The sequence below is a fragment of the Diabrotica virgifera genome, chromosome 4 (genome assembly GCF_917563875.1).
Source record: "Diabrotica virgifera virgifera chromosome 4, PGI_DIABVI_V3a".
Classification (NCBI taxonomy): Eukaryota; Metazoa; Arthropoda; class Insecta; order Coleoptera; family Chrysomelidae; genus Diabrotica; species Diabrotica virgifera.
This window is the reverse complement of record NC_065446.1, coordinates 194,635,130-194,648,987: the sequence shown is the minus strand read 5'-3', so window position 1 is coordinate 194,648,987 and position 13,858 is coordinate 194,635,130. Positions and strand designations below refer to the sequence as shown.

The following is a 13,858-nucleotide window of genomic DNA, read 5'->3' as shown; positions in this document are numbered from 1 at the left end:
CAAGTTGCATAAAAAGAAATGCCTTAACTAGCCGTGTTCGAGTAAATAACCAAATTAATCAGCCCAAATTGCATGTGCGAGTAAATAAAAACAAAGATCAAAAGTGATATTTTGTTCAAGTGAAATTACTTATTATATAGGGATAGGGGTTGACAAGGCAAGATTTCTTGTCTTGACAACAACTTCTTGTCTTGTCTTAAAAAAAAATCAAGAAATTTAGAAAAATCTTGTCTCGACGTTTTCTTGACATCCTATATCTTGTCTTGACTCAAGAAATTTCAAGATATTGAAATTTCTTGATTACTCGGTCAGGTGATTATCCGGCGACCTTTTTATTGCGTTGCGTGTTAACACGGAATCCACTGCCGCTGGGGGAGCCCCGATCTGCATTTGTTTCCTGACTAACGCAAAGTTGATGTGTAGTTGCATGCTTAAAATAAGCATTTTGTCTGTTTCGCACATATTCTAAACTTAGCTGTCCAGGATTTAATAAAAATTATTGAACCAAATCGAAATAGTTTAGACATCGAAAAGGATTTTGATTATTTGGAGGATGAGATCGAAGTAGAAAATCATATAAATGATACTGCTTTAGATATAAACTCTCCTGTAAATAAAATTAAATACCTTTTTGAAGCCCAAATCGGGTTTCGTTTTCAAAATACAAAATACTATTAAAATAAACAAAAATGTTGTTGCTAAGTAAAAAAAAATCTTCTAATAATTTATTTAATCTATTATTGTTAACATTGGCGATATTATTTTAAAGTCTTCTACTTTAAAATGTATAATATACGTCTGAATTACCAATATAAATGAGTCAGATTAAATAAAACATTTTTGTTTATTTTAATAGTATTTTGTATTTTGACAACGAAACCCGATTTGGGCTTCGAAACGTTAATAAATTCATTTTTTAGTAAAATTGTGGCTTATCTCCCATAGAAAATACTTAATTATAAAAATGCCACAAGGAAATAGCTTCAGGACAACATTAAATACCTTGTTAAAAAAGCTCAAAATACTCAGGGCAAATGCAACTTAAACTTAACGGTGATTGCGAGGCCATAAATTGTAAGATGACTATGCCAAAATTAGATGTGCCTACAAAACGGCATTCAACTTTCGAGATGCTAACATGGGATTTGAGTGTAAAAAATTCTTTAATTATATTTTGCGACAACACCAAAAATCTAAATGTAATTGCAAAATATTAGATAAAGAATGGGTTCTGATCAGTAAATTTTGTCAGTATCTGAGAAGCTTTAAAACACTTCCTTCAATACTCGAAAGGGAAATATATTGCACACTCCCTGGTAATTGGAGTAAACTTACGTTTAGACAAACTGGAAATATTGGGCTCATGAACTTGATAATAAAATTGATAGAGACGCTACCGATGAGCAATTAATTTACCACATTCAAGCTACGAGGGATAAAATACTGAAACACTATAACAAAACTAATTGGATAATAGTGTATAGTCCTTATTTTAGGTCCTCGGCATAAAATAGAGGCATTTTCCTCTTCATCTCGGGATCTCGAGAAAGCTTCTACAATCGGTTTAGTTAAAGGCTAAAGGCCATAAAAGAAGAAGAAAAAAAATAAACAAACACAAATCTTACATAACCTTCTATTGGTAGGGGAGCAAAGTATGCTAAATGTGCAGTCACTCGAGCGTTTTGGGGACCTATTGGGTTGTGAAGAGTAGGTCCTAAAATCAAAAAAAGTTAAGTAAAGTTTTCCATTTTAGTGGGCGCTTGCCATTTTTTAATTTAATTTTCCATTTCCAACAATCGTTTTTTCCGATTATATCGTTATCTATAAATAATTCGAAAAAATATTTCGAATAAAAGTTACCTATTTTTACGTAAGCAATCCAAATCTGTAGTAAAAAATGGGGGCTCCTATTTAAGATTTTAAAGTACCCCCCACCCCCCTCCATGGGGGGTCGAGTTTGGTGCCATTCGATAGATTTTTCAAAAATATTGAATAAGTGTATCTTGCAGTTTTTCGATCTGATGTTCATTTCGCGAAATATCGCGGAATTCGTATTTAAAATATTAAATTTACCCCCCATCCCTCTCCGTGGGAAGTCGTTTTTGGTATCATTAGAAAGATTTTAAAAAAATATTGAGCACATATTTTTTAGTTTTTTGATCTGTCATTCATTTCGCGAAATATTCGCTTTTTTGTTGTGAAACTTTGGGATTCACCCATTTCCTTACGCCCGGCTCAAATCGTCAGATTTTTGAAATATATACTCTTTTGCACCTACTTAACTTACCTTATCTTAATCTGACAATTTGGAATTTTTTTAACGATAGATTTTTATTTTCGGGCCCCCCTTAACGAACTCCCCTGTGTTAAGAGCCAATATATGGTAGAGGTACATCTGCAGGGTACCAGATTTCTCCCCATATAATAATCTGACGCGCTCGAGTAACTGCAAAAATCCCCGCTTGGGCTCCCCTACCATATAGGGCAATGTCAGTTTGACACTTTTATTATAGATAGTTATCTTCGTTTCACACTCTTAAAGACAAAGATAAACAGTGTAGCCGGTAGCTGTTTTGATAAATAAATATATGTTCTTTATTTGGCAACAACGCTTTTCTGTTAAAACTGATAGTCGCAAAACAATTAATATATGAGGAAAAATTTGTTGAATTTGTTTGCCGTCAAGTTTGTACCTGTGGATTGTGATGTCATTAAATCTATGACGTGCACTCCTAATTGTTTGACTTTTAGTTTATAATCTTTTTGAGAACAACAAGTTATTTTGTGATAATCAATCAACTTGAAATAAGTGCCGAAACTTAGCACCTGACCAGGCAACCCTTACAATCTCATCTCCATCCTGCAAGTAAGAAAATCCATTAGGACATCGGAGAGCCCTTAGAACTAAAACTAAAATTTGTAACAGCATATATCCGTTCTGTATCGTATCAATTATTTATAAATACAGGGGGGGGGGGCAGAGACAGGAGTCCACCTCGATATTTGGCAGTAGTTATTGGATTTTAAAGAAATGCCGAAACAAGTCGAGTTTTACTTTTATATTGCAATTTTTTGTCATATATGTCATAAAAGTGACATCATCCTTCAGAGCGTGATGACGAAATCGATGATTTATTTAAATGGGAATAGGGGTCGTGTGGTAACTCATTTGAAAGGGTGTTTAATCCTCTCTTCAGTAATATAAACATTAACATCATTATTTATACAGTGTGACCAAAAAATATTTCTTGAAATAAATTAATTGACGCAAAAAGAAGAATGTATGTAATTTATTTAACTCAAAATATATTGATATTGTACTGTTCTCAAAAAAAAAAAAAAAAAATGTTTGTTTCACAAATACAAATTTATTTTCGCTTAAATTAAACCACAAACAGCCTTCCATCTACCTCTTGACAGTTTGAACATTTAACACGTTGACGGACAGAACGTCTACAGGCCTCTAATTTTCATTGATGTAATGTGACACAACGTCTATAGACGTTGCATTTTTCCCTATTCCACTTTGCAAAATTCATATAGTTACTTATACATTATACTTGCTTAAAGATTTAAGTTCGTCAACGTGTTAATTTAAGTGAAAAGTAATTTTTATTTGCCAAATAAACTATTTTCTGAAATATGATGTATTCTGAGTTAAATAAATCACATACAATCTTCTTTTTGCGTCAACTAATTTTATTCAAAAAATATTTTTTGGCCACCCTGTGTAAATAATGATATTATTGTTTAGAGTTTAGATTATTGAATAGAGAATTGAACTCCCTTTCAAATGAGCTACCACACGACCCCTAATCCCATTTAAAAAATCCTCGATTACGTCATCACGCCCAGATGGATGACGTCACTAGTTTGAAATATATATCAAAAAATTGAAATATAAAAATACAAATCGACATGTTTCGGCAATCCTTCAAATCTAATAACTACTGACAAATATCGAGGTGGAATTTGTTTCTTTGGCCCACCCTGTATATAAATGTTAGAAGAAATAAAAATATAAAGTTTTTAAAAATAAAAAGCTCTTCTATCTCTGCTAAAAGGGCAAACATATGCATGAAATATTTACCATAAATATTACGTAAATATTACGTAGGTTAAGAAGACAAGGAATAGTAAAAATGAATTTATTTTTGTTTATTTTAATAAAAGAAATAAAAGAACAAATTGAAATAAATATTTATCAAAAAATAGTTTCCAAAACTAATAAATATATTTAGAAAATAAATCAATTCTGATTGAAATACAAAATTTGCCCCCTTCGAGAATTTAGAATAATATAAACTTAAATATTTGCAGTTCAAATGTTTTTAATTTCAAACACATATATATGTACAAATCAGGGGATAAATACGTTTTCTGGACTAGAATTGAAAAAAAGAAGTAACGGAGAAGCTTCAAGAATGACTTTTGAGTTTTTTATAAATCAAAATGTTGATAATTTTAAAGAGTGCCAATTGTTAGAACGGTCTTGACAGCCATCAAAATCGTATAAATTTCGATATTCTATACACACAAAGAATAAAAAAGAAGTGAAGCGTTACTTGGGTCACTAGCACTAGAACAAAGGAGTGGGTTGGAATTTTCGCACAGTCAAAAGGAATTGTTTTACAAATATTGCGTTTCATTTTTCTAATAAAAATGTATTCACAATAACGGGATGACATCCCAAAGCCTTGTCACGAAACCTTTAACATCTTTCGCCAAACTCATGAGCAAAGACGGAGTCATATAAACCCATGAAAAAACATCATACCACAAGGAGTGCGTTCAGGTTGAGCTGGATTTTCTAAAAAGTTATCGCAACCCTCAAAAGTCAGTCATTAACCAGATAGACTCTCAGAGGTCTAAACAGAAACAAAAAATAAAGAAAGAATACGACCAACAGTAGGGTCTATAGTGTTCTTAGGTCGACAAATATTCCTCTAAGAGACCATCGTGATGATGGTCTTATGCTTCTAGACGAAGATGCTGGACCTAGGAATGAGGGGAATTGCTGTGGTACTAAGGCAAAACCCGATATGACAAAAATTATGACCAAACCATACATGGCTAAACGCATCCACATAACCAGTAGATAATAAAATTGTTTCCGATATGTCCACTATTACAACAACACCGCGAACTGTTAAACTCATCTGCTGCAAACTCACGTTTTTTGACATATCGGGTTTTGCCTTAACACCACAGTGTTAAGGTTTAAAATAGCATCAGGAGATAGACTCTTAAATAACACCTATCCACAGAATCTTCCTGAGCAACATGCATTAGTAGCAGGAGTCAAAATCAATTAATAACATGTTGTTTTTTTTTCTCCAATTTATTTAACAATCTGTTCCGTTAGGAACAATCAGTTAAAGTTATGACTTTCTTAGGCTATGACATGTATGTAAGAATTCCAATGAAAACTTTCCTTTCTAAATTATCAACAAATGTATAGATAGTACTACTAGTAAAATAAAGTAAAACTTAAAATAGTTCTAATTTATCTAAAATCTATTTGGTAAGTCAGTTGGTTTATAACGCTTAAGTCTGCGAACTTCACCCTCCGTGTTTAATAATTCACTCGCGAAATCATTTGGAGGCGCACTAAGTCTTTCTTCATACTTTTCACTGTATTTGCTGATTTCTTCTTTGATGCTTGGAACTTTCAGGTCTCTCTCTATTATTGCGTTGGGGACGTACCATGGAGCGTTTACTATGGTTCTTAATGCCTTATTTTGAAAACGTTGTATAATTTCCAAGTTAGAGTTGCTGGCTGAGCCCCATAGCTGTATGCCATAGGTCCACATGGGTTTAAGTATGGCTTTGTATACCACTAATTTATTTTCAATTGACAGTCTTGAATGTCTACCCAGAATTCAGTACATTTGTTGAAGTTTGAGTCCAAGTTGCTTTCTTTTGGTGAATATGTGTTTTCTCCATGTTAGTCTTTTATCTAGATGTATGCCCAGGTATTTGGTTGTATCTACTTGTAATAATTGTTTGTTGTTTATGTATACTGGTGGACAGCTCTCTCTTCGCATGGTAAATGTCATGTGGGTCGATTTTGTTTCATTAGCTCTTAGTTTCCATTTTTTAACCATTTTTCTATTTTATTTAAGTTATGCGAAGCTCTTTGGGGGTCTGTGTGAGATGCGATAGTACCTGTGTCATCCGCGAATGTTGTCAATCTAGTTGTAGGTAGCTCAGCAGTAAATAACAGGTATAGTAAGGGACCAAGTACACTACCTTGTGGGACGCCGGATTTTATTTTAAATAGTTCTGAGCGAGCATCTTGTTGTTTTACTAATGAAAAGCGATCTGTCAGATACGATTTTATAATTAAATAATATTGATACGGAAGATTTTTCTTCAGCTTATGAAGGAGTCCTGTATGCCACACTTTGTCGAATGCTTGGCTGATATCTAGAAAAACTGCACTACAGTACCTCTTGTTTTCTAGATCATTGCTGATTTGTTTGACTATACGATGTGTTTGCTCTATTGTTCCATGTTTGCTACGAAAACCAAATTGGTGTTTTGGAATTAATCTTGTTTCTTCTATTATTGGTTCTAATCGACGTAGAAACATTTTTTCAAATAGCTTAGATAATATAGGTAAGAGACTAATGGGTTTATATGAGTTAAGTTCTTTGGGGTCTTTTCCTGGTTTTTGTAACATTACGATCTCTGCTACTTTCCACTGATTGGGAAAATGTGCATACGTAAGTATTGCATTAAATATATGTGTTATTGCCATGATTGTTTTCTTAGTTACGTTCTGCAGGATTTTTCCAGTGACGAGGTCATATCCAGGAGCCTTTTTTGGATTGATTTCATCCATAATTACCATTCGGATTTCTGTAGGTTTAAATTTTTTTATTGGGAGATCCATTTGAAAAGGTATATCAAGAAAATTTAAGATTTCATTATTATCTTCGTCGTTTTGGTCCATGTTGTAAGGTTTAAAGACGTTGCTTAGGTGTTCAGCAAAGGCCTTTACTTTTTCATTATTACTTCTGGCCCATGTTCCCGCAGAGTCTCTAAGCGGAAGTATTTGTTGTATTGGTCTTTTCATTTTTCGTGTAGCACGCCATAGAGAATAATCTGTTGCTTCCGTAGGTCGAGGTACTCTTGTACGTTCTGATTCCTTATTGTGTGTAGTAGTCTTTTTAATTCAGATGCTGCTCTGTTATAATTCCTTTTATTGATTTCAGTTCTATTGTTTTGCCACTTTTTACGAAGTCTTCGTTTCTCTATGATTTTTTCTTTTACAATAATTGGATTATCACCTTTGGATTTATTATCGGCAACATTGGGAGTTGCGTGCCAGGCTGCTGTTTGAATTCCTTTTGTTAGATTTGCGACGGCTTCACCAATGTTCTGTGGTATCAATAACATGTTGTGGTGAAGAAATAATTGAACAAATAATATTTGACGAAACGACTAACGTATCCCACGTGGAACAGCTTTCTCTAAATTTGAGATACATACACAATAACAACATTCGTGAAGACTTTGTCAAATTCATTGACGCTTATGAGAACCTAAAAATAATTAGTGAAAATCAAGAAAGAGGGAAAGAAGAAGGCCTGGCAGGAGAAGCATTGGGAAAAATAGTATTAAATTTGTTGAAAGAACTGCACTTGGATCCGAAGAAATGTGTAGGAATCGGTACTATGGCAGGAATGGTGAGTTTTATAGTTCAGAGAAATAAGGAAAAAAAATATCGTGTTGGTGACACAACCCCCTCCAGGCCGAAACCAAATTTTTCGAGTAATATGGTCATCTATAATCATAACCTATCTGTTTCCTGCAGCCGATTTTGATGATATACATAGTTATAAACAAATGAAGATCAAAAAACGGTAAATTTTCGCTTTTTTCGTCTATTACTAAAAAATTGGCCATTTTAAACAAATTTGAGAGTAATAAACTCATAAACCGTATAAAAAACTTCAATATGGCGTTCGCTGAATATGTCTATCCTTATTGGTTGCTTAGAAAATTGCCAAATAAATCATAAATTTTGAGTTTTTATAAATATTCATAACTGATGTAAAAATTAACTTAGAACCTTCTTATTACACAAAATGCTGAGACTTATGGTGCTTAAATCATACCCTAAATTTCAAAGCAATTGGTCAAATAGTTTAAAAGTTATTTAATTTGTTTTTCCAAAATTAATTTTTTTTGCAACACTGTAAGTCAGAAAATAATGAAGTTACAGTAATATTTTGGATAGTTTATGAAAGAACAAAATTTACAGTATTTATTTAATTTAAAATAAATGACAAAAAATAATTATAAATATTGCAAAATAATTTTGCAAAAACATGCGAATTAAAAAAATGGGGGGGCTAACTTTGTCCCTAAATGCCTTAGAACAGTTGTTTTTCTTTCTAAATGTGTATAAAAATTCAGTCTTTCTAAATATGAAAAAATAATTTTTTTACGGGTAACGGTTAAAAAGTTATTCTAATTGTTTATAAGTAAGCAAAAAATCGACATGTTTTTGCAAAATAATTTTACACTGTTTAAAATTATTTTTTGTCATTTATTTTTAATTAAGGTAATAGTATAAATGTTCTTCGTTCATAAACTGTCTGAAGTATTATTGTAACCTCGTAATTTTCTGACTTATAGTGTTGCAAAAAAAATGAATTTGGGATAAACAAATTAAATAACTTTTAAACTATTTGACCAATTGCGTTGAAATTTAAAATATAATTTAAGTACAAGAAGTCTCGGCATTCCGTTTAATAAGAAGATTCTAAGTTAATTTTTACCTAAGTTATGAATATTTATAAAAACTCAAAATTTATTATTTATTTTGCAATTTTCTAAGCAACCAATAAGGATGGACATATTCAGCGAATGCCATATTGAACTTTTTTATACGATTTATGACTTTCTTACTCTCAAATTTGTTTAAAGTGCTTAACTTTTTGGTAATCGACGAAGAAAGCGATAATTTACCGTTTTTTCGATCTTCATTTGTTTATAACTATGTATATCATCAAAATCGGCTGCAGGAAACATATAGGTTAATAATATAGATGTCCATACTACTCAAAAAATTTGGTTTCGGCCTGGAGGGGGATGTGTCACGAGAAAAATCTTATTTCTCTGGACTATTAAGGCACTTCTCAAAGTGTGTGAAAAGTGACTTAAAACTTACCATTGTAATTCTAATTTTTAAAAATTACCCCCCGTACTTCTGGTACTCCTCCCCAAAAAAAGTTTATGGCCCCTCCCGAAAATCGATCCTGGATCCGCCCTTGTTGGTGAGAAAGCTAACACAATTACTTACATACACCAAATCTGTTCAACCAAACCCTAGAGGATGTATTCAAGAAACTAAATGGGCAACAGAAAGCAATAAGAATAAATAGATAATATCCTAACCATCTACGATTCACCGATGATATCTTCCTGGTAGGAAGTGATGAAGAGGAGTTAATGAATGTACTTTGGTAGCAAGATAGAGAAGAACAAAACATCGGTCTTAAGATGAACTATAAGTACCTACACACAAATAATGAGTATCACTTCTCAAAGAAAGAATTAGAATATCAGAAATAGAATATTATACATAATATTATATTATTTGAGACAAATAAATTTTAACAAAGAAAATCAAACTATGGGATCACACACTGAACAAAATTAGCATGAGCAGCCTCTGTAAAGATTGCTATCATATCGGCAAATAATAAATATCCTCTATACCTCAAAACAAAACTCTTCAACCAATAGGTCCAACCAGTGATGCAATAGGAATGCCAAACATTGACAATAACAAGGTCAAATATTGATAAATCAGCGAGATTCAGAATGCGATGAAAAAGGTAATGCTGGAAATAGGCTTGAAAGGCAGACAGCATAATGAGTGAAAGATGTCATAGAAGAAGCAACAAACAAAGTGTAAATTTACAGGCCACAATATAAGGCAGAAGGACGATAGAAACAAAATGCACTGCACTGGAAGAAAAGAACATCACATATGAGGTGGGTAGATGATTTAAAGAGACACGTTGGTCTAAGATGAAAGAAACTCGCAATGTACAGATAAAATTTGAAGTCAGAGAGACAGGCATATATCCAAACTTAAAGATTTAAAAGGTGCTTTATAGGCTATTGATTATCTTCAAAATAAGATAGCTAAAAGGAACTACAACGTTAACGGGATTTTATTACCTCATATAGTAAACGGACCTCTAAATTTGAAAAAACCACGGAGTACTACCATTTAAATGGGTGCGTTTTTGAGAAAGGGGTGAATTAGTCCCTAGACACAGGGTGAATTAGGGTGAGTGCTATGCATTCTTGGTACAAAGACGTCTACACGAAAATTGTTTCAGGTTAAATTTACTATTGAAATATTACTTTTTAATGTCAAAAATGTTTTTATTTACAAAAATATATTCAAAAGAATAGCAAAAAAACAATCCGAAAGAAAGCAATTTTGTTTTTTGCCCCATAACTTTTTTCCGCGGGGATATAGGTAGAAGGAGTCGCGGAAGAAGACGCATCTCCTGGTTAAACAATTTGAGAGCTTGGTTTAAGTGCACTTCTGCTGATCTCTTTAGAGCAGCGGTATCGAAAGTGCGAATTGCCGTGATGGTTGCCAACCTTCTTAGAGGAGATGGTACATGAAGAAGAAGATAGGTATATACACTTCTTCAGCAAAAAATAACAAACATTCTTTCTCTTTAAAATGACGTTTAATAGAAGTCTCTAGGATTTTCCGAAATATGATTTTTCAAAATTTGCCTCGTACAGCATTTTTGGGCAATTTTCCCCATTATTTCGCAAACATTGTTCTGTAACTTTTTTTACGCATTTCTAGGTATATCCAATGGTACATTTATTAGAAAGAGGAGTCAATTACCTTTAAAATGGTCTATTGTATAAGGTTGCTTGACTATTTTGAAGCAAGTTCTGCTTTTTCAAGCTTTTATAATTTTAATGATTTTTGATATCTTTTATGATTATTTTTTAAATTTCTCATTATGACTTTTTTCTTGTACATTTAGGGATATACATTGTATAATAGAAAACAACATATTTTCTTTACTTTAAAATGGTGTATTCCAAAAAAATCTAGGACTATTTTTAAACAAGATATCCGAAGGATATCCAAGAGTATCCGAAATTTTAAAAAAATTTAAAAATTTTTATTTTTTTTTTAATTAGAAGAATATACTGCCAGTTTACAGAGGAAGGATGGAAGTTTCTTTTCTGTGAAGCAATGCCTATACCCATATCCCCGTGGAAAAAAGTTATGGGGCAAAAAACAAAATTGCTATCTTTCATGTTTTTTTTCTTGCTTTTCTTTTGGATATATTTATGTGAAAAAACATGTTTTTGACTTTAAAATGTGATATTTCGATAGTAAATTTAACCCGAAATAATTTTCCTATAGACGTGTTTGCACTAAATGTGCATAGAACTCACTCCAATTCGCCCTGTACCTAGGGACTAATTCACCCCTTTCTCAAAACGCACCCATTTAAATGGTAGCAATCCGCGTTTTTTTCAAATATAGAGGTCCATTGACTATATGAAACAATAAAATCCTGTTAACGTTATAGTTCCTTTCTAAAATACATAATCAATAGCTTATTAGATAGATAGAGATCGAAATACATTGTTATCGAAAAAAGTCAAAACACAAATGCATACACCTATGCAATTACATATAATCTGAAGTTAGTGTTTTAATTCACATACTTAAATAAAAAAAATGGATGAATATAACATTGCTTCTTCATCCCTTATGTACATACACTATTTTTAATCATTGTGTAAAATCCTTGTATTCTTTTAACACAATTTGTCTCTGTATGTGCGGGTTTTTACCCTACGGCCAAAAAATACATTATTTTGTGTTTTTAATGTCAAGTAACATTTTATAATGTATTCGTTTAGTAAATAAACGTTATGAGCGTAGGCGCAAAATTTCGGGAAAATGTTTTTTAAATGCATCCACTTTTTCGAATCATATCGAATCAAATAAGAAAACTAATCAATATTTTTGAAAAATGTAAACGCAGAATACTACATTATTACCGATGGTCGAAAGTCCCTTAGAATAAACAACAATACTTGTTGTTGACTTAAAAAAACTTAAGTTCTTTTAAATGAGATATTTGAAATTAAACATCACACTCAATATTTTCTTTTTTTCACCCCTGCAACTTATTAAAATAAACATTATAGAAGTTTCCAGACAATTTTGTATCTCGGTAATAATATATTCTTTCATTCTGGGTTTAAATCTTTAAAAAATAATTTTTATCAGTTTTCTCAGGATTTGAAAAAATGAATGCATTTAAAAAGCATTGGACCGAAATTTTGCGCCTACGCTTTTAAAGGATATATATATATATATACAGTCGAACCCGCTTAATAGAATACCTGTTATAGGAATATCCCGCTTTAAGGAATAGAAATTTGAGGTCCCGAAACGTTTATACTAGCCACCAATGATCGGTTATTAGAATATCTCGGTTATAAGAATACTTTTGCTTGGCACGAAGGCAATTCCAATAAGCGGGTTCGACTATATATATATATATATATATATATATATATATATATATATATATATATATATATATATATATCTTAATAATAATAACTTAATACCAATCTCAAATGACTTTAATTACACCATTATAATTGTTCAAATCATATTGAAGTTGCCTCAATACTTATTAATAACAAGACCATGGCTGAATAGCTTAAAAAACTAATTTTTCATGATAAATCATTCTAATATTTCCTGCCAATTATACTTGTATAATCCGATCTGTCATAGTAGATTCTGTGATATTTTTGTTTTTTAAAAAACTGTTTATAATATAAAAAACAATTGTAGTAATCAATGTAACAAAAATTATTTTAACCATCATTTTTACACTTCAAACCATTTTATGAATTTTATTAACTTTTTTACAACACCTTTTTGTGAACAACCACAACTTACTGTAAGTATATTTATTTATATGGTCCTATTCCAAAAAAACTACCATCGTTTTTTATTGCAGTATACCCTGATGATGTAAACAATTAATTAAAGTTTACGAAAGCTTGGATCAAGTAAAAAGTGTTTTCTTTTCACATAAAATTTGCTGAATTCCCCAATAATACAACCTTGTTTTATATATATATATATATATATATATATATATATATATATATATATATATATATATATATATATATATATATATATATATATATATATATATATATAAAATTAGTTTAATATAATCTTTTATTTTATAATATTTATAGAAAACAATTATGTATTTTTCAGATTGAAGGAAAGCCCGGAATTTCCCTTTGGCAAATAAAAGAAAACTTATAGTTAGTTAGGTTATGTTTTAAGTTTAAATATTTGTTATATGTTCAATAAAAATTAATAATATTATCTTATTTTGTTGTTATTGACTTGAGTCTAGGACGTTTCATCGCCGGCCGATTCATTGCCAGTTAGTTAATCGCTAACTGATTTATTTCCGAATTTCCAACCAATTTTCGACAGTTATATTTATTATTTATTTTTAATATTAATATTAATTAGGAATTCTAGGAAATGGCCTAACCTAACCTGACCCAACCTAACACTACATAAATTTAAACATATTATTTCTACAAAGGCCATTTAACACTACAAATTTAGTAATATTTAGTATAAAATTTAGGGGAAGTAGAAATAGAACAGTAAATATAATAATATTTTTTATCTGTTTAATTGACATAAGTTTTGAACTGAATTTAACGTCGTGTCGAGTTATATTCCATAATACAAAATCAACTCACTAACTGGCGATGAAACGGACGG

General features: G+C 31.3%; 1 protein-coding gene across 1 annotated transcript in view; it reads left to right on the top strand.

Annotated features, from left to right (window-relative positions):
- LOC126884056 (aldo-keto reductase family 1 member A1-like) overlaps positions 1-13,444 on the top strand; it is a 106,653-nt gene extending 93,209 nt beyond the window's left edge. The window contains exon 5 of the mRNA XM_050649843.1: positions 13,331-13,444. Within this exon, the coding sequence (XP_050505800.1) occupies positions 13,331-13,367 (37 nt within the window). The 3' untranslated portion in view covers positions 13,368-13,444. The remainder of the gene's footprint in view (positions 1-13,330) is intronic.
- Positions 13,445-13,858: the final 414 nt, after the last annotated feature.